The 23,896-nt window shown below is 38.4% G+C and overlaps 1 protein-coding gene across 20 annotated transcripts in view; it reads left to right on the forward strand.

Moving 5' to 3' along the window:
• SYNJ1 (synaptojanin 1) overlaps positions 1–23,896 on the forward strand; it is an 82,471-nt gene that overhangs the window by 7,236 nt on the left and 51,339 nt on the right. For all 20 annotated transcript variants that reach the window (XM_074326021.2, XM_019730197.3, XM_019730194.3 and 17 more), the window contains exons 3-6: positions 11,591–11,677; positions 13,173–13,440; positions 16,237–16,462; positions 17,352–17,435. In XM_074326021.2, coding sequence (XP_074182122.1) covers positions 11,591–11,677; positions 13,173–13,440; positions 16,237–16,462; positions 17,352–17,435 — 665 coding nt within the window. The remainder of the gene's footprint in view (positions 1–11,590; positions 11,678–13,172; positions 13,441–16,236; positions 16,463–17,351; positions 17,436–23,896) is intronic.

The following is a 23,896-nucleotide window of genomic DNA, read 5'->3' on the forward strand; positions in this document are numbered from 1 at the left end:
CAGGTTGTAGAATTTTAAGTGACAAGTGTAAGTGATGATGACAAGCAGTGTACATAGTTTTGTTTCTTGTTGTTGTTTTTTTATTGCCAAATGCTGCCAGTCAGCATGATTGCCCTTTAGTTAAGTTGCAGTATCCTTTCTTTTTTTAAGAAAAAGTTTCAAGTAGAGGGAAAAAGTGAACTTAGGCGGAAATGATGAAATTTAGACTTGTTATGTATCACTTTATGTTAGGGTTACAAAAGTTCATTTTCGTTTTGTAAATAATTTTTGGAATGTTCATATTTAATAGACATATCTTAAATGTCAACTTAAATATCAACGCTTTAAAAAAAAAATCAACTTCACTCTTCCATTTTGAGCCAGGATTAGCCTGTTAAGGTGGGGCCAAACTAGTAGTTCCTAATGCTTTTATTTTTTTTACCACTTAACTTTACTATGAGGAAATAAAAAGTGAAGACAAAATTTCTCTTTTCTCTCTCACTGAACAGTAAAACGCCGTTCTGTGACTTTTTAGTACACGATTTCAGGTCTGTCAGAGGTTCAAAACGTGTCCTATAAGATATAACTAGCCCAGAACTATAACAGGATGTTTTCTTCTGACCATGATGGTGTAACAGTACCCAGAGTTACCCTTCTACCTTAAATAACAGCAACAACAAAACGAATTATATGAAACAGTTTCAGACGTTGAACAATAGGCAGCAGGAGACACTGATCCCTGAGAAGGGAAACAGACGAGGTGAGCCTTGTGGTGGCTCCAGCTTACTACCTGCAGAGCTTCTAGGCTGCACCTCCTGGAGGATGAGCCCAAACAAAGCCTGCAGTCGCCCAGAGTTGAGGAGACAGAGGAGGGACTTTGGGGGAGCCATGGCAGCTAGAATTCTCAGGGCTGCACAGAGAGCACCAGAAATGTGTAGAGGGTTCCACCCGAGACCTCGGCTGAATACTGATCAGTGCCAATCTGTGAGGAAGCTACCAGAGGCAGGGAAAGAACCACCAGGAAGGAGCAGGAAGAAAAATTCCTGGAGCTCACACAGAGCTGGGGAGAGTTCATGTTCTAAATAACCAGGATGAAGAAATCTTGTTAATACTTGGGGAACTGGTTTAATACTCAGAAGGGTATATTGCTTCAGTAGTGGGGCAGAGTAGCCTTCAACTAAATGCTGCCCTGGTTCTGCCTGACATTTTAAAAGCAAGACCCAAAGGGATCAAACTGTTTCCAAAAAACTTAACTTTATCCCAGAACAAAGTTTAAGAATATAGGAATGAAAAATATAAAAATACATATATCCAGCATTCAACTCTGTAAAATTCACAATGTCTGGCATTCAATTAAAAATTACAATGCATGAAAAGAAGCAGGAAAATAACACCCCATAATGAGGAGAAAAGTCAATCTGCAGGAGCAGATGCTAAAAGTAATACACAAAAACATTAAAACAGCTATTAAAAATGTGCTCCATATGTTCAAGAAGTAGAAGAAAGAATGAGTATATTAAGGAGAGACATGAAAAAATGTGAAAAGCTCAAACTTGTAGAAATGAAAAGAACAGTATCTGAAATGAAAAAATACACTGATAGGGATTAATAGATTAGACACTGCAGAATAAATGTGATGAATTTGAAGATATAATAATAGAAATAACCCAAAACAAAACACAGAAAAAAGACATAAATAAACAGAGCATCCGAGGGCTGTGGGACAAGTTCATATGGCCCAACATATAAGTATAATTGGAATCCTAGGAGAAGCGGTTGGGGTAGAGAAATATTTGAAGAAATAACAGCTGACAGTTTTCCAAATGTGATGAAAACTATAAATCCACAGATCCAAGAAGCTACAAGTAAATGAACCCCAAACAGAAGAAACATGAAGTAAACTATGTATATCCAAATACACAATCAAATTGGTTAAAACCAGTGATACAGAGAAAAATCTTAAAAACAGCTCTAGAAGAAAATGATATATGTACAGAAGGAAAAAGATACAAATGGTAAACTTTTCTTTAGAAACAATCCAAGCCAGAGAACATAGAACATATTAAAGTACCTAAAGGAAGAAAAAAAAACGGGGCCATCTCAGATTCTCTACCTAACCACAAAGAAAGATGATGTAAAGACTTTTTCAGATATTCAAAAGCTGAAAGAATATGAACCAATTATAATGGGTAGGAGTTTAAATAGCATTGCTTTTCTTTGCATCTTGTAACAACGTTTTTAAAAACTCTGAGGTGATAAAATCTGAATCAGTGAAATTTTGTTACATAGTTTGCATAGAGTGGAATGGACTAGTACAGTGTGGGTTAGCCTTGTAATTAGAGTGCCAAAAGGAGGTATAAGTTTAAAAATTGCATATCATATTTTTATTGGTGACAAGCAAATTTAAATTTGCTTGAGTTTTTTTAAATAAGAATTTGTGTTTTATCTTTTTCTACTAAAATAGATTTTGAAAGTGTGAATCGCTGTTGTTCCTCTGTAGTGTTACATAATATAAGCACATGCATTCACCTTGGAGTGCATTTCATAGCTACTGAACTAGTCAAATTACTCCAAGTAAATTTGGCATTTGGAGAGACTAACTCTTCTTGGTCAATTGGACACTAATTACCCTTCAGTTCTGGTTGAAAGAATTTATATGCCCTTTAAATTCCTAGATGGTCTTGAGATAACGAAGTCAGTGAAAAGAAAAAATAGGAAAAAAATACTTCTTATTAAATTATTGGCTTAAACATTAAATATTTCTATAATATATATTGGATGTTATACTTATTAAAATACGCTTCCATTTTATTATTGTCATATATAACTTTTTATATATAAAGTATATTTACCTGTATAAACTAGCTCTTAGTAGTAAATATTTATTATGGGTTGTGTTTCCTTCTGTTTACTAGTAGACCATAGGATTGCTGTAGTCTGTTGAATCCCTCACTGAAATGTAGTTAGACAAAGTCTTCTTATTCTGTGGACCAGGGCGAAGCACAGGCAGGATGAATCTTATAATTAAGTAAATTCTTAGCTGGTTGGTTGTACATGAGTGCTCATCGGCGGTCTGTCCTTTGTCGGCATCAGGGATGTGTCATAGGCCTGTCTTGTTCATCAATTTCATCATTCTCTCGGAGAATGGGGACAAGTACAGTTATAGACATTGCAGAGTTGTGTGGGATTGATACAGAGCTGGGTACAATAATTATTTATTTTGGAGGACACAATTGAAATCCATCTTTTTCAAACTGAGATAATGGGCTAGAACCCACAAAATGAAAATGTTCTTCCCCTCGCAGTGGATCAAGTTGAGTTTTGTGTCCATTCGTGATCCAGCTGCTATGGCTATAGGGATATTGTGTGCTATTTGAATCAGGCAGGTGACGGAGAAAAGAAGGTAAAAATTACTGTGATTGTCTGGGTTCCCGCAGTCCCCCCATCTGTACGGTGGCTACACAACAAGGAGGGGTTGGGATAGATGCTGGGTCGGTGGTCGCCTGGATCACTGCATCCCTTCAAGCCTGCTCTTCCTTCTTCCTTCTCGTCGCAGTGGGTTCCCTCTACCCACCTATACCGGAACCTAAGAATCATCCTCCACACCTCCTCTCTCACTTCACACATTCACTCCATTACCAAGTCCAATCAACTCAACTCTTGATTTCATTGAGAATCCATGCAGTTCACCGTTTTAGCTGGTTCTACCCCAGTCAAGCCACTGTAGTCCCTTTCGCAGGCCGTTGCCATAGCCTTCTTAACTGGTCTCCTGCTTCTGCTCCCCCTGCCCAATCTCCAGTCTTTTTAAAAACACAATTTAGTTCATATTATTCCCTTGCTTACTCTACACTGATTGACCACTGAACTTAAAATCAAACTCTTTAAAATGACCTGCAGCAAAATCGATTCCCAGCCTCGCTCTTCAGTCTTACCCTGTTTTACTTGGTTTCTGTGTTCCAGCCACACTGGCCTTTTAGTTCTGAATGTACCAAATTCTTTCTGGTCTCAGAGTCTTCACATATGCTGTGCCTTCTGCTCAAATTTTTATTTTTAGAAATAAACGTATTCACACATGTAGAAAAGTACATAAATCATAAATGTACAACTAGATGAATTACTACAGTGAGCTTACCCATGTTACCACTACCAGGATGAGAAATAGAATATTATTACCAGCTTTCCAGAAGATTCCCTCATGTTCCTTCTCATTTATTATCTCCGTCGTGATCTACAAAGGTAATCACTCTTCCAACTTCTTACATCACAGATTAGTTTTATGTGGTTTTCAACTTAACGTAAATGGAACCATTGTATTGTGTCCAGCTTCCTTCAGTGTTACACATGGGAGATCCTCCAGGTTGTAGCATATGACAGTAGTTTGTTAATTTTTATTGCTATGTAGCCTTCCATTGTGTGAATATTCCAGTATTTGTTCTGTTGACGTTTCCCTGATTTCTAGTTTTTCCTATTACGAATGACACTAGTGTGAACCTCCTTGTAGACGGCTTTTGGTGCACATATGTACGCATTTCTGTTGAATATATTCTTAGGAATGGAATTGCTGGGTCATAGGATACTTGTATGTTGCCTAAAACATTTTTAACTCCACTTTTCATTTGGCTAACTTCCCATTAATTCTTCAGGTTTCAGCTTAATGGTTACTTCTACAGGCAGGCCTATTCTAACTACCATCCTCCCCCTACAAACAATTCTAAATCAGGTCCTCTTGTTGCCGTCTATTGGCACGCCGTCATAGTACTTAACATAATTAATAATTCTGCCTTTGTGTGATTATATAATGCCCGTCTTCCTGCTAGACGTTATTGGGGCACTGACTTTTTTATTCCTATGTTCTTGTACGTGGTAGGCATTCAGTAAATACTTGTTGCAACAATGAGTGAAAGGTTATTTTTGTTATGCATTGTCACCAAGATTGAGTGTTTAGTTTATATAGAACATACTATAATTTGGATAGTTTAATGTCTTTCAGCTGGATTTTTAGTTATTTAATTATACAAAGAAAACCTTTTCCTTGTAAAATAATATTTCTCTTTATGTATGACGAAATGCAGAGGCTTTACTGCCAGCTGGTTATATGCTCTTGGATGAATCACCTAACCTCTAGTGTTTTCCTTCTGAAAATGAGCAGCTTGGACTGCGTGGTCTCAAGGATCCTCTGACTGGAGGCCCTCTGGTTCTACCCCAGAGTGCTGCCTACATGCAAATCAGCTGACCACAAACCATGCTGCGTGCAACCACAGGCAAATTGTGATTCTAGGAAGAGCAGCCTAATTTGTAACCCCGTTTTCACATTCTTGCTGACGTTCTTTAGCTTGGTCTTCACTATCAGCTGAGAAAGACAGGCTGTTCCCCATCTGGGAGGTCTAAGCCGCAGTAGAATGTTGCCGTTAGGGAGCAGGGTCTTCATTGGGCAGCTTAATGATGAGTTTGAATTACTGTAATTCATCAGAAGTTAGAGAATCACATTTAAATTTAATCTTCAAAATCACATTTAAGTTCAAAACAATTTTGTTTCTTTTCATTCAGATGATGGAGTTAGCAATGCAAGTGTGATCACCGTGTAGCAATTATTCTGTTTAATAAGCCTCTGTTTTAGAGTCACAACTCATGAAAATCAAGAAATAAGTGTGTGATTATGTTTTATCTGAATTTCTATAGTTGGATCTTATACTTCATTATTGGCCTTAAATTCTAATTTAAGGCCATGAGAAGGGTGGGTGTAACACCTGAGAAGGGAGGGTAACAATGCTGGGTAATGTCAGTTATGTCCTATGTCATAGTGCTAGAAAAGTAAGCCACTCCAGCAAAAAAGGATGTCAAATACTGTGATAGAGAACAATTGATGTATTTATACTCAGTGTTTTTTATCGGTTATAAATAGATCATCTCTGCAGCTTCAATTTTCATTACTTCCTCATAGCTAAAATAGCAAACGTAGGTTAGGCCTGCCTACAGTCATGAATTTGTTCAGTTAAAAGAACTTTGAAAACATGCACTGAGCTAAAATAATGAATGAGTCAAGTTATCGAAATTAAGTTGTAGGATAGAACGACTTCATGGTTTCATGTCGTTTTGACTATTTCTTAACCTCTTCTGTCATGAGCAAAGGTGAGCTCATTTTCCAAGGATAGTTTCAACCTTAGGATCAATGTAAAGAAAACATTTGTGACAGAATACAGTAGTATTTACCCTTCCTGGAGTCCCCAGTCTGGAATTGTCAAGCCTTCTTCTTTCCCAATTTATTGTATATTTTTTATTTGATGACTATGTGATAGCCTTGGGAGGAGCAGGCTGCCGGGCCACGCTGAGGCTGTAGGACTTACTGCTCCCTTTCGCGTTGTGAAAGTTCAAATGCCCATTGAGCTTTTGACAAATCTACCGCTGGTCCGGGGTAATTGGAGGAAAGTTCCTTTCCGATCACTTAGAATTCCAGTAGCCGCACTTCTCTCACTGACTGGACAGAGTTATCCTGTCTCCTCTCCTTTGAAATTTATCCAGTATCCCAAAGAATGGTGTCAGAATAAATTTTTTTTATCATTTTATTTTGGGAAGTAGCAAACATGCATCAAAGAAGAGTGGACAGTGTCGCTGACTCCCCTGAATTTGTCACCCAGACTCCATGATGGTCAGCTCATGGACCCTTGTGTTTCTCTGGATCCCTGTCCACTATCTGCCCCTCCCTGCTTATTTGAAGTAAATCTCAGGCATCATGTAATTTCATCCATAGATATTTGTATGAGAATAAATGCTTATAGCACATACTTTATTTTGCTTCAAGTTCTGTTCTATGACCTTATTCACATTCATATAGTCACTAGGAGTAGAATCAGAGGGCCTTCATATTATTAGTTCCAATGATGTGAAGATATGTTTAAAAATACAGTGATAATTGTAGATTTGATATATAAAATAGCTTTGTGTTCTCAGGAAATGTTTGTTCACATTAGCTTGAAAACTCAAGAAAAGATTTATGGCATGAATGAAAGATAGTGTTGATTGTGACATGGGAAGAAGAGTTTTCCCCTTTAAGCTATTAAGGGAGTTGGATACTATTTATTCCTGACGTATTATGGTAATAACTTCAGAAGTTGGGCTTTACCTTAGTTTAGGTGTTTAATGGGTAAGCTAAGGTACAGACCTCCTTACCTTAGTTGAACTGCTAAAGATCTTGATTGGCTCAGAATTACTCCTAAAACAAAGGTCTTCTTGGACATTCATACCTGCTTGTGGTTAGAAATCAGTTACAAGTAAAAAGAAAGGTTTGTTTCTCCTACCATCTTGTTTGTTTAATAACACCAACGCGAACAGGAGGAAAAAAAATACAAATGCCTTTACAAAAAGCAGTCTATTCCCCTCATTGAAAGCACAGTAGATACCTTGAAAGACTACACTTCTGTATCACCATGTCCCCTGAACTTTCATTTCCGCTCATTCTTTTACTTTGTTTTCCTCTGAGCTCTCCGCATACCCTACCACTTAATAAACTCCACCAGTCTGTCTGATGGTTTCTTAAGCTCAGATTCAGTTTATGTATCTTGGCAGGAATATTTCAGATGTAGTGCTGGGTTCTTCCATTGTGTCCTGTCTGGGCACACACAGACTTGTCCCATTCCTGTTGGTATTCACTTCGATGGCCTGGTTGAGTTGGTGTCTGTGAGGCCTCTGGCAGACTCTGTTTTCCTTTATAACTGATGTATGTTTTGAGGGGAGGAACTTTGAGACTAGGTAAATATCCCATTTCTCATCAAACTTTCAAGTTATAGGCTTATTCAGTGGATGATATTCTGTCACTCTTATAATTTATTTTGATGCTTGAATTGTCCCCAATTTCTCCTACAGAAGTCCCTTCAAGCTGGCTTCTGCATTTTTGTGACATGTCTCCATTATTTTGTGAATGTTCCTGCCCTGGGCCTGGAATCAGCCATTTCTCCCTGGGGTCCTCCTTCCTTCTGGTGGAGAATGGTATGAGAATGCAAGGTCTGGGTGCTAGGTGTGCTGATTGCTTCAGGAGTATTGCCGACCCCAGGTGCTGTCAGTGGGTAGAGCTAAGGAGAATATGTAAGTCTGTATGTATACGTATACATAGTTATACGCACCCATTTATATCTATATCTTTTTGTCTGTCTATCTAGAAAACTGTGGGTTCAAGCTGGTAACTCCAGTACCAGTCAACACTGCAGCGTGCATCCTAGTTCTCTCTTTCCATGCTTGCACGCCCCTGTCTGACAGTGGGAAACCTGGCTGCCATTTTCGCTGATCCTTCTGTGTGCTCAGCCACTCTCCTGTGACCACTGCAGCCTCCTTCACCACACGGTACTCTCCTCAGCCCACTGGGGCTCTAGCACCCTGCCCGCCTTCCCTCTAGTGCACCCTGCCCCCCAGCACCTTTCTCAAACTCCAACACACCATGCCAGGCAGCTCCCAACATCCCTCGGGGGCACCACCTCCTCACCCCATTCAGATGTCAGTGGCTCAGGCCAGCCTGTCCCTCCTGCCAAGTGGATGCTCCCTTTCCCCGCCTCCGGCTTCAAATCCATGCACAGGGCATCCTTCTTATTCTGCCTGGGCTCTGACAGCCTGCAAAGAACCTCCCTCTGTTCTACCCCAAACCTTTGAAGCATATGTGGAAGAATAGGAAAACGTTTACAGCCCTTGACATAAGTAGTATGTAGGAAAACACGTGTCTAGATTTTTCTCTTACGAAATTGGAAGTGTCTGGAGTTAAGAGTGCACATGGCTGTGAATTCCTTCACCGATTCATTGAACATACAATCAGGGAACTGCCGAGTGCCGGGCACTGAACTGGGCCCCGGGCATGAGGCAGTGCACTAGACAGCCCCTTCCTTCCCTCCTGAAGCTGCTTTCTCTGACTCTGGCTGTTCACACTTAGACACATTAGTAACAATTTAGTAACCTCTCTAAGCCTGTTTCCTCATGTCAAATGGAATTCGTAGTAATTTTACTCATGAGGTTGTTGTAAAAATTGAATAATGCATGAAAAATATACAACCCAGTGTTGGTTACTCTCATAATCATTACAGAAATAATATACAAGTACCTCACCTGAAACATTATTGATCACTCTGAAAATGATTCAGTATTTTGAGGGGAAACCAAAAATCATTGGCAGGGAAAATGACATCTCATCTACTCTTTCAGTTATTTTTCCTTTCCTTTAGCATACTTTATCCAAGAATATGCACTTTAGTTTAAATTGTGTGCATCTGTCCTATTTCCTGAGTCTCAGAATATAATACAAAAGTGTTGGTAACCAGGCAGAATGACATTTGTTTGCATGTTTGAATCAGGTGACAGTCTAATAGATGGGTCTTCATTGGGCCTGAGAGACATGGTATATTCACATATTTGAAGCACAGTTATTGAAAAGGTAATTATTATGCATTATTTGAAGAAAGAACATTTTGTTGCATGGTAATTGAAGACTTTTTTGTTTTCTAAGGGAAGGTGATATTTAATATTAAAAATATATTTTCTTTGTAGCTCTTACTAGCTGCTGGTATATGAACCCAAATGATAGTTTTTGCTGAAACTGATACATGTAGTAATATCTATGTTACTATATTAGCAATGGTATTTAAATATATATAGCTTGTAACCTGTAAAACTAGAATGACATTTGTCCTGGAAGCCGTGTTTTCTATCATCAGAGACATAACAAGTCTCCTAATGTGTTAGGGGTAGGCAATCCTGTTCTACTTTATAAAATATAATTAAAATTTATGTTGTGATGTTTTATATTTGTGTGACTTATTATTGAACCTTAGGAGTAACGGTTCTATAAACATAATAGTTAACAACAACAACAACTCTAGGAATGCAGAATGAAATGCAAATCCCCATAACGAATGGCCTGGTGAAATATTCCCCTCTCCCTAGTTTCACACTGGGTGGTTCGAGAAAGGCCTACACTTACTGATGAACGTACTAGAGAACTGGCACAGTATCAGCTAATTGAGTGATTGAGTCACTTACCCTTAGCTGTGCTGCCAACTAGCAGAGCACAACTCGTGAAGGCAAAAGTGGGATGAATAGGACTAAGGCTTAAGAGTGGATGGTCTGAAAAGAGTGGAAGCAGGCAGGGCAAGTGAGATGATCTGTAGAATCCCACGGAAGGGCTCTGAGGCAAAGGAAGAGATTTCTAATGCCAAGTACTGGGAGGATTGCGCAACGCAGTAGGCTGAGAAGATCGCCCCTTTGTTGGCAATAAGACTGACAAGAAGTGGGAAGGCAGGAGGATCTGCTTACATGCTTTGCTGATGCGGACACAGCCCATAGGCACTGCACTTCTGTATCGTAGATGAACGAGGAAAGGGAAAAGGGAACAAGGAGTGAACCAGTCAGCCAGTAGGTGAGTTGGGGGGTTGGAGTGAGAGTGGAAGAGGGAGGGCAGCAGAGAAGGAAAGAAATCGGAAAGGAAAGAATGAGAATCTAGATTTGCAGACTTGAGAATGTGCACTTTGTAATTGTCCGTTGAGATACTAGCTATTTATATTTCTTTGGTTCATTGTCAGATTTTTACTGAGTGTATCTGCTGATAACTAGGAAGATTTTTTTTCCCTTGAAGTTTCAGGATTTGTTTTGTTTTTTCTTAATAGAACAACCACAACAGCCTGCCCTAGGGAAATGATTCTGTGGGCTATATTCATTAGCAAGGTAACATTAATTTTATAGCGGAAAAAATAAGACAAAGGCCAGACTAAGACTTCCTGTTCCTGAGCTAATAAACGTTGTAGTCATTAGCTTTCATTATTTAAGTGTTTTGTCAGTCTTCTATGTGTCACCCACTAGTCTCAGTGTCAGGGATAAAAGGATGAATAGGACAGCGTTGCTGCCTTGAGGAAACAGGCTGGCTTATGGGAAAGACAGGTGATGAATGAGCACATACAAACTGCTTTGGCAGCATAAAGAGGGAGCTCTGAAAGCACTGTGCTGGAGAAGTAAAGAAAGGCTTCCAGATAGTCACCTCTGCCTGTGTTTTTATAAGATGAATAGAATTTTGCCAAGAGGCAAAGGTTGGGTAGGGCCTTGCAGACCGAAGGCTAGATTGCTGTGCAAAGGCACACAAACGTGAAAGAGCATGTTTGGGCAATAGTCAGAGTTTAATGTGATTAGAACATAGGATGCAAGGAGTGGAAGGAAGCAGTGGGTAATAAAAAATGCAACAGAGTATGTTGAGGCGATATTCTAGAGGATTCCTTGTTAGGGAGTTGGGTGTTGTCCTATAGGGGATATCATAACGCAGTGTGGGTGGTACTGAGTACAAGTGGGCAAACAGATCGCTGGGGGAGAGAAGAAAATTCAAAAACAACCCCAGAATATATGAATAGTATTAAAGGTGGTACTTCAGATAAGTGGGGGAGGATGGATTAATAGATGGGGCCAGAACAATTGGTTAACTCTTTGGGAAGAACAGTTAAGTTACCAGTTTGGGAAACTATTTTATGTAATACATTTATGTTAAGAATATCAGATTTAGATTTAGAAATTTTTGGTTGAAACTCCATCTTTATAGCTAAACAGAACCTGATGTTCCACGTCATATTTCTTACCCTACACCTTTTTTTTATAGCATCTGCAGAAAAAGAGGCAATCAAGGGTACATACTCCAAAGTCCTGGATGCCTATGGACTCTTAGGTGTCTTACGATTAAATCTTGGTAAGTTTATTGTCAATGCAATTAATCTGTTTTTCATTTCTATTTCTGTAAGTCTAAGGATTTGAATGAGATTGCTTATACATCATTTCATACTCCACATTTGAGCTATAAGTGTGGTAACATCGTTTAAACCCTGCTTAACCTAACTTTGGGACAATGTTTGTTGACCGAAAAGGCATGCTGCACTGCACGCTCAAGGTCTTGCGATTTTAAGTTCCAGAGTCAGTGTCCATTTGAACACTTGAAGAGACTGGTACCAGTTGTCCAAAGAGAAAATCAGGGAATTGCCCTCTTACTTTGTTTTGGTGCATTTAGGAAAAGATGTCTTAGTGGGAACCACACTGATTTCCCTGGTTTATAGTGGAAAGGACATCTGTATTGTATTCAGAAGGTCTCAGTTTGAGTCTGTCTCTGCCACTTAATGTCATCATGGGCTGCAAAGTAAGTTTTGTGGTTACCAGTTTGATTGTCTGTAATAGTGTGACTGAATTGGTACCATTCCATGAACTGTTTTGTTATCGGTCTGTGCAGAGAGGAGGAGCGTGCATGTCAACATATGGCTTCTTTCACTGATAAAGTTGTACTATGAAAAAAAATCAGCTAAACCAGTAGTGAATTGAGTGATGTAGTTGATTTCCATTCTGGAACAAGCATCTTTTCTCATTGTAACTGGTAACAGTTAATGGACCATCCTTTCAGGAGCACTGGTCTATAAAATGGAGATTTGCCTTTTGTTAGGAATTTTTCACATGCACCCAGGTGCTTAACTAATACTGTCTTAGGTAATCTGCATAGCCCAGTGAGATTTATTTTAGTCCTGTTTTATAGGGAGCCTGTCTCAGGCTGGTTATGTTAACACACTGAAGTTGGTCTAGATAATAAGTAGTGGAGCCAAGATTCAGGGCCACCTCTGCCTACATCACAGCCCATATTCGAGCACGCTCTTGCTGAATTCCACCTTCATGCTAATTTCATAGGATTTTTGTCAAAATTAGATGAACGATCTCTATGAAAGTTTCTGTAAACTAAATTGCTTTATAAATTGTTACCAAGGACTCGCTGCCCATATATCATCATCATCATCATCAGTTCACATTTTATACCATTTTTTTCAAGTTTACTATTTACAGAGAACTCTCACATTCATTATCTTATCTGAAGTTCCTAACAATCATAAAGGAAAGGTAGGGAAGACAACACTTTTTTTCTTTTTTGCATAAATCTTGTATACCCTCAAATGAAGTAGAAGAACAATTTCATAAATGTGAGATTATTCTGTTAATGTTTAAATGTTTCATTATACTACATGTATTTAAACAAGGATTTTCCCCCAACTTTTGCCAAAATCTAGTTGTAAAACACGTCAGTGATAAGTTTAAAATAACCAGGATATCAGATTTAAAATGATGGAGACAATAGAAAAAGTTGGATGAAACTTTGAATTGCTTGAAAAGTATTGGAACTTTTCATCCAATTAAATCTTTGGTTTTTGCAGGTGATACCATGTTACATTATCTGGTCCTAGTCACTGGATGTATGTCTGTTGGGAAAATTCAAGAATCTGAAGTTTTCCGAGTTACTTCTACTGAGTTTATATCCCTACGCGTTGATTCTTCAGATGAGGATCGCATTTCAGAAGTGCGAAAAGTTTTGAATTCAGGAAACTTTTATTTTGCATGGTCCGCATCTGGAGTCAGCTTAGATCTGAGTCTTAACGCGCATCGCAGCGTGCAGGAGCACACGACTGATAATAGATTCTTCTGGTGAGTCTGGTGATTCCCCTTGTAATCATGTACTGTGCAGTAGCTTGGTGAATTGGGGCAGAGCATGTTCAGCAGCTGTTTCCCGAGATAGCAGGGATGGGCATTACCGACTGAGCTTGTCGCTCACTCTTCCTGCTTCAGAATCCTCAGCAGAGCAAAGCAGGCCTCCCCTGTCAGCTTATTGAAGTGGTCGTGTTATGTGCAGCCCATTTGCTCTTCCTGATCTCGACTGACCTTTCATTTCTGAAATATATGTAAAATCTTTATTTTAAAATTAGGAATGAATTAGATGTAATAGAATTGGGTTACTCGTATTTACTGTTCTTAGTTTTGGGATCTTGTCTCTGGCAGTATTGCCTTTCTAAGCCAACATTTCCATATTATTTTTAATTTTAAGGTTGTAAGTAGATGATCTTGATTCAAGATCAACAGGCTGTGAGGAATAGTATGCTGGGATAAAGTTCAGTACTATAATAAAATAATACATAAGTAAGTAACTGTGATCCAGTCCCTGATTGTGCATAATGTGCTGTGTTGTAAATGCACAAACGGCAAGCAGAGCACGTGACCATCATTACTATTGCTTTATTGGAGCAGACCCAGTTTTCAGTACTGTGGGTTTCTTATCCACAGCCAGTATCGATGTTGACTTTTTTCCCCTTAATACCAGGCACAAACTACATTTCATTATATTTGCATATGTTATAAGGCCAAAGTCCAAGACTCTGCTCTTGGCCTCCCTCAGTAGTTCAGATTCAAGCTGTTCCCTCCTGTATATTTTCTCTTCCTTATACTTTCTCCACCTGTAAAGTGCTTGAGTAGCGTATTCAGGTCGGACCCATTTGCCCTGCTCGTTCTCACCCCGCAGTCCTCAGGCTGAGAGAAACGTTTTCCTTCCTTAATTAGAAGTCCAAGCAGGTACAGATACATTGAGCAGCAACCGAGCACATTTGCTAAGTTTAATCAATAGGAATAATTTCATTTATCTTCTCATTCACTTAAGGGTAACTGTAAATCACACATTGAAGGGGTTTATCCAGCAGTTTATCCAGAGGTGGGGCAGATATAGATAGCACATTGAGGGGCTTACCAGTTGGAACCACGTTAAACACAGAGGGGGCCAAAACACCAAAGGCAAGTTTTGCTATTTCACACTGTTTACAGTTTTGCTAAGGGTTGGCATTCTTGAGCTTCACTTTGCATAGAAAAATGAAAGCTTCAAGAATTCATGTTCATTATGCATACCGTTGCAGCTTAGTAGAAATATTTTCCAGGATACAGCCAAGTAAGTTTTGTAGCCAGAGTGGCAAATACCTATCACAAAACCCATGTAGTTTTACTCCATTGGAGCTGTTGCCAGTCAAGTTTTTTATAAATTTAAATAGAATTAAAACAGCAACATATTGACAGCAAAGAAAAATGAAAACTGACAGCAGAGGGAGAAACTCTACCTGAAAAAATGCATAGAATCCCCCTACTTCTATTTAAATGGGGACAAGCAAGTCTCTCATACCTGTGCTGTGCTCTGGAACTCACTGTGGTTGGTGTCTGGATACACTGGGTCACAATCCGTTAGCGCTTTGCTGCAGATCAATGTCGGTAATAGTAAAAAGTATGGAAGCTTAAGTCATAGTTTAAAAATACTTAATGGTCATTGGATTTAATGTTACTCCAGTAGGAATTTCACCATTTAGTGTTACATCCTAGTATACTTTCTTGAATGGATAAGAAGGGATGGGGTTATAGGTGGTTTCCCAGAACTTCACATGACCAGCATCTGTTTTGTTTCTTCTGCAGCCTAAATCCTGAAGAAGCGGGGCTTGGGGACCGCTGCTCTAGCAGGGTTGTTGTGTATTATTGATGTTAAGGACCCTGAGGCTTCCAGAAAATGCTGTTACTTTTTTTTTATCCCTTTAAGACAGCAAGATAGGACAGAACACTTAAGAAAGATTTCCACATAATATACAAGAGTTTTAAAACTCAGAGAACCAAGTTTCAATATTATAGAAAATCCACTTTTGTAAGGCACCTTATCTGAAAATACCAGATAGAAAGTTTTTCTGCCAAGCATTATATTTTTCTTGGTGGTAGGTTGGTTAGGAGCCTCCACGTGTGTTCTTTGGAGGACTAAGGGTGGGGTAGAGACCCCTGAGGAGGTGGTGAGCAGGATGAGAAGACGGCCACCCTGGCAGGACTTCAGCCCCCATGTCTGCTTTAGCCATAGTGACTCTGTTTTTATGTTTCCATGTTTCCTAATCATTGGGTTTCCACATATGTGAATAAAATGTTTTGCCCTGAAAAAGTTTGGAAATCAGACCCCATCTATTAACCTAAAATGCTAAAAGTATTTGAAGTAATGGAAAACTCTAGGCATGCCTTAATACACTAGCCCCGAGCCTGCCTGGCTACTTAAAATTAAATTAATAAAAATAGAGCCTTGTAAAAGGCAAGCCTTAAAAGGAGAGCTTTATAAAGTGGGGTGAGGATATGTGTATGAAATCCTTTTGGGAAAAGTTAGATTATAAATACATTATGTAAAAAGACAACAGAAATGGGGCACAGGTATTAAAAACATACACAATATGCTGCTTTTCTATGGACCGTGGATCACAAGCTCAAGGATCTCATTTTATAGCCCTATCTTCTGATGCCTAGCTTAGTAAGTGAATTGACTTATTTTGGGTAACTTTTCATATACTAGCATTAAATTAATGTTCCAGGAGCACCGTTGTAAAATTTGTACTGTGTGTTATCTAGTACTCACTAAGCTAATGCAGTTCTTTCTTTTTCTGTTAGGAATCAGTCTTTGCACTTGCATCTCAAGCACTATGGCGTGAACTGTGACGACTGGTTATTGCGCCTCATGTGTGGGGGAGTAGAAATCAGAACAATTTATGCTGCTCATAAACAGGCCAAAGCTTGCCTCATTTCCAGACTAAGCTGTGAACGAGCTGGGACCAGATTTAATGTCCGGGGAACAAACGATGATGGTCACGTCGCTAACTTTGTAGAAACAGAACAGGTATATAGGGTTTTATTTTGCTTAATTCACGTATGAGATGAGAGGCACAGAAAATCATAGAATAATAGACTTTGTTTGACTCAGAACTCATTTTGACATCTGTAATGTCATTCTTCTGGTTGTTCTCAGCTACTTACCGGCCTTCGAAAAGGCTGCCCTGAAACAAGCTTACTCAGGTATGGCTCTTCAGATAAGGAGTAAGAATTGCCGTAATCAGCATGGCACATCAGTGCCTGGGTTTTGGTATTAAATTAAAAATCCTCAGTTCCAGAGCTAGATAACTTAAGTGTTTTTTTGTGACATTAAGTCAAACCCAACTTTTAAATATAGGTATATGTACCATCTGAAAGTTATGATATTTTTGGCTATGAAACTATGTAGTTATAAATTTAGGCCATGCGCCCAGCCCAACTCAGATCTTCAGATTAGTTTTAAACCAACTCTGGATGGTGAACACAATGCAATATATAGATGATGTATTATAGAAATGTGCACTTGAAACCTATATGATTTTACTAACCAGTGTCACCCCAATAAATTTAATAAAGATTAAAAGTATATATATATATAAAACTGAAAAAAAATTAAATGAAAATATAAAGGTATATGTATAAAATATTGAGATTTAAAAGTTGTGATTCTTATGCTTCTATTTTTATTTTCCTGGCTAATATATACAAAATACATATACAGAGTTATCACTGAAAAAAATCAAACTTATTTAATGGCCTATTTTGGGTATCTTGTTCAGATAATTTGTATATGAGAGCTGAGTCGTAAGATATAACTAGTGTGCCACAGATGTTAGTAAATTTGTCTTCTAATGTAAAGGTAATGTTATAATATTACCCTTCTGTGGAAATACATTTTACACTGTTTTTCTCCATAGGTGGTATACTTAGATGACTCTGTTTCTTCCTTCATACAAATTCGGGGGTCTGTTCCATTGTTCTGGGAGCAACCAGGGTTGCAGGTAAGTGTTTGACTTTCAGGTGTTCTTCGTTTTTTGTTTTTTCTCTCTCTTGAAAATTTCCAGATTTTCTAAATTTTCAGGATAGTTTATTAGTTCATTGGATAGTTCTATTATTTAATCTAATCATATTAGCTAGATTCTTAAATGAGGATCTAAGTACAGAGTTCTTGGAATTGTCTTAGGTGTTTTTTTCCTTTAATGTTCTTTCAAATATCCATAGAAATTCAGCTGCTGTGTTTAATAGTAAAATTTTGATGTTTTCATAGTACATTGATTTTCAAAGTATTTCCATATTACTATCTCAGTATCTTAATAGATAACAATTTAGTTTCTGTAGGCAGAAAAATGTAGTAGTCAAATCAGAGCTTCTGAAACCAAACTTCCCAGTTTGGATCCTTACTCTCCCACTACTAACTGTGTGATCACGTGCATGTGATTGAACTTTCTGGTGTCATAGTTTTCTTATCTGTAAAATGGGAATAATAATAGTAGTAGTATATACTTCTTCGGGTACTTGTAAGGATGAAATGAAAAGTACTTAGAATCATGCCTGGCACCCACGGTCAGCACTATGTAAGGGTTCATTACTGTTGTTATTAACGATACATCTGCTACTGAAATTTTGCTTGGTAATTTGTAGTGATCTATCATCTTGAATATGTTCTCTGACTTGCTTTCTGATCTTTTTTTTCAAACTTTCCTTTGTTGATATAAATGTCTAATCTTTAAAATAGAAGACTTTTTTTCACGCACATCATAATATTGGATTGTCCATAATAATGTGATTTTGCATTTTGCTTTTATTCAAAAGTCTTTAGTACCTAAACAGTAAGGTATATTCAGTTTAGGCTTCTAGTATATACTTCTAGTTTAGTAAATTTCCTGCCTCAGTTTGGAGTACGGAGAAAATGAGCAGAAAAAAATCTTGCCTCTTTTTAGTTCACAGATGGATTTCTCTTACAATAACCATACCATAGGATGGTTATTGTGGAGAAAAATTGCAGACCACTTGAACCTTTTCAATAATGTAGTTTATTCAAGATAGGCCTAGAATTAACAAGGATTAACACTTGTACTGCTTTGCAAAAGTTCTTGAGTTCTTGTCAAGACCGGTCTGACTTGTGTGGGTTTTATCTTTGGCATCTGGGGGTAACTTAAGTAGCTGTGTCTCTCCCCAAGTCTCATGGGAAAGGATCCCATCCCCACGCCACTTCTAACGAAGGTTTTGTGATCAGAGAAATGTGTTTGGCGTATTTGCTTTAAGAATTCCTAAAGCCTGCTTTTAAGCAGGGCGAATGCTTTTGCTTTCGAGACAGGCTACTGTTAAGACAGCCTAATAACCTACTTACAGGCCCTCTGTTATACTGCTTTCTGTGTTATTTTATTAAGAAGTTCAGAATTGCAGTGCCTGATTATTCGATAAGGTTGGATCCTGAGTAGTTACATTGAGGGATCCTCCTTGGGTGGGACTTCCTTCCTGCTTCCTTCTGTGTTCTGTGGCAGGCCTGCCACACAGATAGTCTGGCTGGCTAATGTCATGTGATTATGGGCTGAAAACTACAGAGTTTTCAATCATGCCTTTCTTGATGGAGAAAGTAATATTTGAGACAGCAAGATAGTCCAGCAATTCTGCTTAACGGTCACTGAGCTGGCCTGATGTTGTCTTGCATGGGGTTGAGGATTAGGTCAGTGGTTCTCAATTATTTAGCTTAGTAGTTTTGAAAGTCAGCCTTTCTTTGAATAGGAACGGATTAGTTTCATGAGTATCTTTTATCATTTCCCCCACCACTCTAAAAGAGTAGGTAATAGAGGGATGAAACTATGTAATTGATTTTTTCAACTGAAAAATAGATATTGATTTTTACGAATGAAAATAGTCCAAAAATTAATTTTCTCATTAAAGACAAACAAGGACTTTTGACTCAGAGTTGTTATAAATGGTTGTTAGGTACTCTGTGTATTCTGAGGACTGAAAAGTGTTTTAGGGGGTCCTTGGAATTAGTGAGATGTCCCACTTCAGAAGTCATAGACAGAAAATCCTTAGGCACTTATCTCCTGTTTTACCTCTTATCCTCCGTGATTAGTTCCTCTGAGGTTTTTTAATGAAAAGATTTTAAATAATCATCTGATGTGACTTTGAAACATAGATTCATGGCCTCAACTTCACATCAGCTGAAATAGAATCTTTTGGAATGGGGCCAGGAAACTGCATTTTTTAAACCAAGTTCCCTTCCAGTCAAATTTGAGAACTTCTGTCATACAGGATCCTCCTGTAATGACCTTGAAGCATACGCAGCCCTTTCTGCTCCAGCAGCCGATCCTGAGCAAGCAAAAGCATCCCTGTGACACTTACCCCAGCATTCTCCTAGGCATTCTCCCTTTGTTTTTTTTTTTAAGACCCACAGGACACCTACAACATAAGGCCACTCTACTAAGACTGGGAGGCATAGCAGCCCTACCTAATACATAGAAACAAATGTCAGACAAAATAGGGAGACAAAGAAACATGTCCCAAATAAAAGAACAGAACAAAACTCCAGAAAAAGATCTAAATGAAATGGAGATAAGCAATCTACCAGATGCAGAGTTCCAAACACTGGTTATAAGGATGTTCACTGATCTCAGGGAGAACTTCAACAAAGAGAAAGGAAATATAAAAAATGGAGATAGAAAACCTGAAAAAGAACCTGTCAGAAATAAAGAACACAATAACTGAAATGAAGAGTACATTAGAGTGAATCAACAGTAGATTAGATGAAGCAGAGGATCAAATCAGCAATTTAGAAGATAAGATAGCAAAAAAATACCCAATCAGAACAGCAACAAGAAAAAAGAATCCAAAAAAATGAGGAGAGTTTAAGAGACCTCTGGGACAACATCAAGCGTACTAACATTCACATCACAGGGATACCAGAAGGAGAACAAGGAATTGAAAACCTATTTGAAAATATAATAACTGAAAACTTCCCTAACCTGGTGAAGGAAATAAACATACAAGCCCAGAAAGTGAAGAGTCCCAAACAAGCTGAACCCTAAGAAGCCCATGCCAAGACACATCATAATTAAAATGCCAAATGTTAAAGACAAAGAGTCTTAAAAGCAGCAAGAGAAAAGCAGTTACCATGTTTCCCCCGAAAATAAGACCTAGCTGGACAATCAGCTCTAATGCGTCTTTTGGAGCAAAAATTAATCTAAGACCTGGTATTATGTTATGTCATATTATATTATACCTCGTGTTACGTTATGTTATACAAGACCCGGTCTTATATTATAGTAAAATAAGACTGGGTCTTATGTTAATTTTTGCTCCAAAAGATGCATTAGAGCTGATTGTCCAGCTAGGTCTTATTTTCGGGGAAACACGGTAGTTACCTACAAAGGAACTCCCGTAAGACTGACAGCTGATTTCTCAACAAAAACTTTGCACACCAGAAAGGATTGGCACAAAATATTCCAAGTGATGTAAAGCAGGGACCAACAACCAAGATTATTCTACCCAGCAAAGTTATCAGTTTAAATTGAAGGACAGATAAAGAGCTTCCCAGACAAGAAAAAGCTAAAGGAGTTCATCACCACCAAACGAGTATTATAAGGAATGTTAGAGGGACTTCTTTAAGACGGGGCAAAAAAATCAAAATTATGAATAATAAAATGACAATAGCTACATATCTATCAGCAATTACTTTCAATGTAAATGGATTAAATGCACCAATCAAAAGGTAGGGTGACTGGGGGTGGCCAGATGGCTCAGTTGGTTACAGCAGGAGCTCTGAACAACAGAGTTGCTGGTTCAATTCCCACCTGGGATGGTGGGCTATGCCCCTTGCAACTAAAGATTGAAAATGGCAACTGGTCTTGGAGCTGAGCTGCGCCCTCCACAACTAGACTGAAGGACAACTACTTGGAGTTGATGGGCCCTGGAGAAACACACTATCCCCCAATATTCCCAATAATCAAAAAAAGAAGATAGGGTGGCTGAATGGATAAATAAGCAAGACCCTTAGGTATCCTGCCTACAAGAGACTCACTTCAGATGAAAAAAACACATACAGACTGAAAGTAAACGGATGGAAAAAGATATTTTATGAAAATGGGGTGGGGGGGGAAGCTGGCATAGCAATACTTATACCAGACAAAATAGACTGTAAATCAAAGGCTATAACAAGAGATAAAGAAGGACCCAGTGATCCCACTTCTGGGTATTTATCCAAAGAACCCCAAATGCTACTCTGGGAGGATAAATGCCTCCCTATGTTCATTGCAGCATTGTTTACAATTGCCAAGATGTGGAGGCAGCCTGGGTGTCCGTAGATGAATGAATGGATAAAGAGGAGGTGGTACATATATACAGTGGAATATGGACCTTGGAAGGGAATGGGTTCTTGCCATCTGTGGTGGCATGGATGGACCTGGAAGGTGTTGTGGTGAGTGGAATATGTCAGATAGAGAAAGTCCCCCTTTCTTTTTATTCCCACTCTTTATCATCCCAGTTAAGGCTTTCATAATTTCTTCCTGCCTAGAAGATTGTCACAGTTTTCTAACCAGTCTCCTTCTAGCTCTCTGGCAGTTCTTCCCACTTTTCATATGTTATGCTTATCAGATCTACTGGGCACCTGCTTCTTCAGATCTGGCTTCTTCTACTCATCCAAACTGCCTGCCTTGCTGTTTTCTAACAGGAATCCTCTGCTCCCCAAATTAAGGTTTGTTGTCCTTCAGTAGCCAACTCAGATCTCACTGAATGGATTCCAGTCACTCCTCCACACTGATCTCTTCGTTAAATCCTGGAGTTCTTCCCGTGTATGTTATTCTGTACGAGGTGTAGATACAATCTTGTACACTGTGCTGTGAGAAATTCAGGTTGCTTCAGAGAGATGCTTCAGAGAGAGCTTGCGGTCTGGGCCGTCAAGTGTTTTATGGAAAAGGTAAATGTCAGTATGAATTTCTCTGAGGCATCAGAAGAGTTGTCATAAGGTGCTGCATAGGTAAGAATGATATTTCAAGTGCTGGCAACCCAGTCCTTTACTTATGATTTCCTTTCTCTAAAGTCATTTAGCGTTTGTGATTCATTACTCTGTCATTATATTATTATATTATATTATAGTAATTTATGTTAGTCTTAAAAGGTAGTAGGCTTCACGAGCCCTATGCCCAGTGTAGTGCTGCACACTGACTTTTTGGTCAGATTGACATTTCAGAAATATGTGAACATGATGCAGTAGTATTGTTGGAAAATGATGTTTCATATCACCCAATTAAGTGGTTTTCTAAAAACATCTTTGATGTAACTTTATTTGTAATTGGGTAAATGTATGGTTATTTAAAGGCTTGAAACTTTCTGGAGTGCTACTTTGATCACAACTGACATAACAACTCTTATTACAAAATGTTTTTCTTTAACATTGAGTGATGAACCCTAGTGTAGTCTAACCAATATATTGCTGTAAAAGTTATCACATAACTAGCTATGTATACGTTGTAGGGAACAACCATAGGCACTACCTGGAAAAGACAAAAACTTCTGTTTTTTCACCTTCTTGACAGTGGGGAGTGCTGCACAAGATAAATGTTAATAAGTAAACACAATGCTAAATCTTGGACATTTATAGAGTTATAAGTAATTATCTGAGATTACACCAAAGAAAAAGTATTGACTTCTGCTGAATTTTCTGCTGTATAAAATGCCTAATGTCCTGGGGCACATGTCTTTCAAAGTTTGAAATTTTATACAGACTATTAAGCACTGTAAAATGAAATTGATATAGATGTCTTTAGGCTAATCAATTTCTTATTAAAAAAAAACCATGAAGGAGAATCTACCGATTTATTAGTATAGTCTTTAGATTGTCTCACTTCTCAGGACAGAGGGGACAATGCTGAATGAATGATAATATCATTATTCAGTTTTGGAATTGGATGAGCATATTAGAGCTTATGTTTGTCAAACTGCATCACCAATTTGGCAACCCATCTCCAATGCCTATTTCAAGTCCTCACTGTGTTCACAGTGAGGTTAGGAAGAATGAATTCTGGTGAACTTTGAAAGTCTCAAGGAAATGGTTATAAGTGAAGGGAAATAATATGGTCTCACCTTTGTATTTCTTCTTGGCATCTGTTAATATCTTTCTCAGTCCTGCCTCATCTCTCTGCCACTCCTATATGAAAAAAGAACACAATAAGTAGACACTTTTCATCTTGTTTAATTCTCTTAACCTAAGTTTTCTGATTCTGCAAAATGTGTTGTTATATAGTTGTGTGACTGAGATTGACTTTGGAAAATCTTTTTTTCCAGGAACAATATTTTTAACTTGTTGGATGTTTGGGTGAGGGAGAAGAGAATATTCAGCATAACAGACAAAAAAATATGACACACTTGTAGCTTGGGAGAGTAGAAATTTAGGAATCTTTTATGGAATTAGTTATATTGGCCTAAAAGGACAAATTATTTCACTTGGCTGTATTGT

This window comes from Rhinolophus sinicus, chromosome 17 (genome assembly GCF_057876585.1).
Source record: "Rhinolophus sinicus isolate RSI-liver-muscle chromosome 17, RSI-T2T, whole genome shotgun sequence".
Taxonomy (NCBI): Eukaryota; Metazoa; Chordata; class Mammalia; order Chiroptera; family Rhinolophidae; genus Rhinolophus; species Rhinolophus sinicus.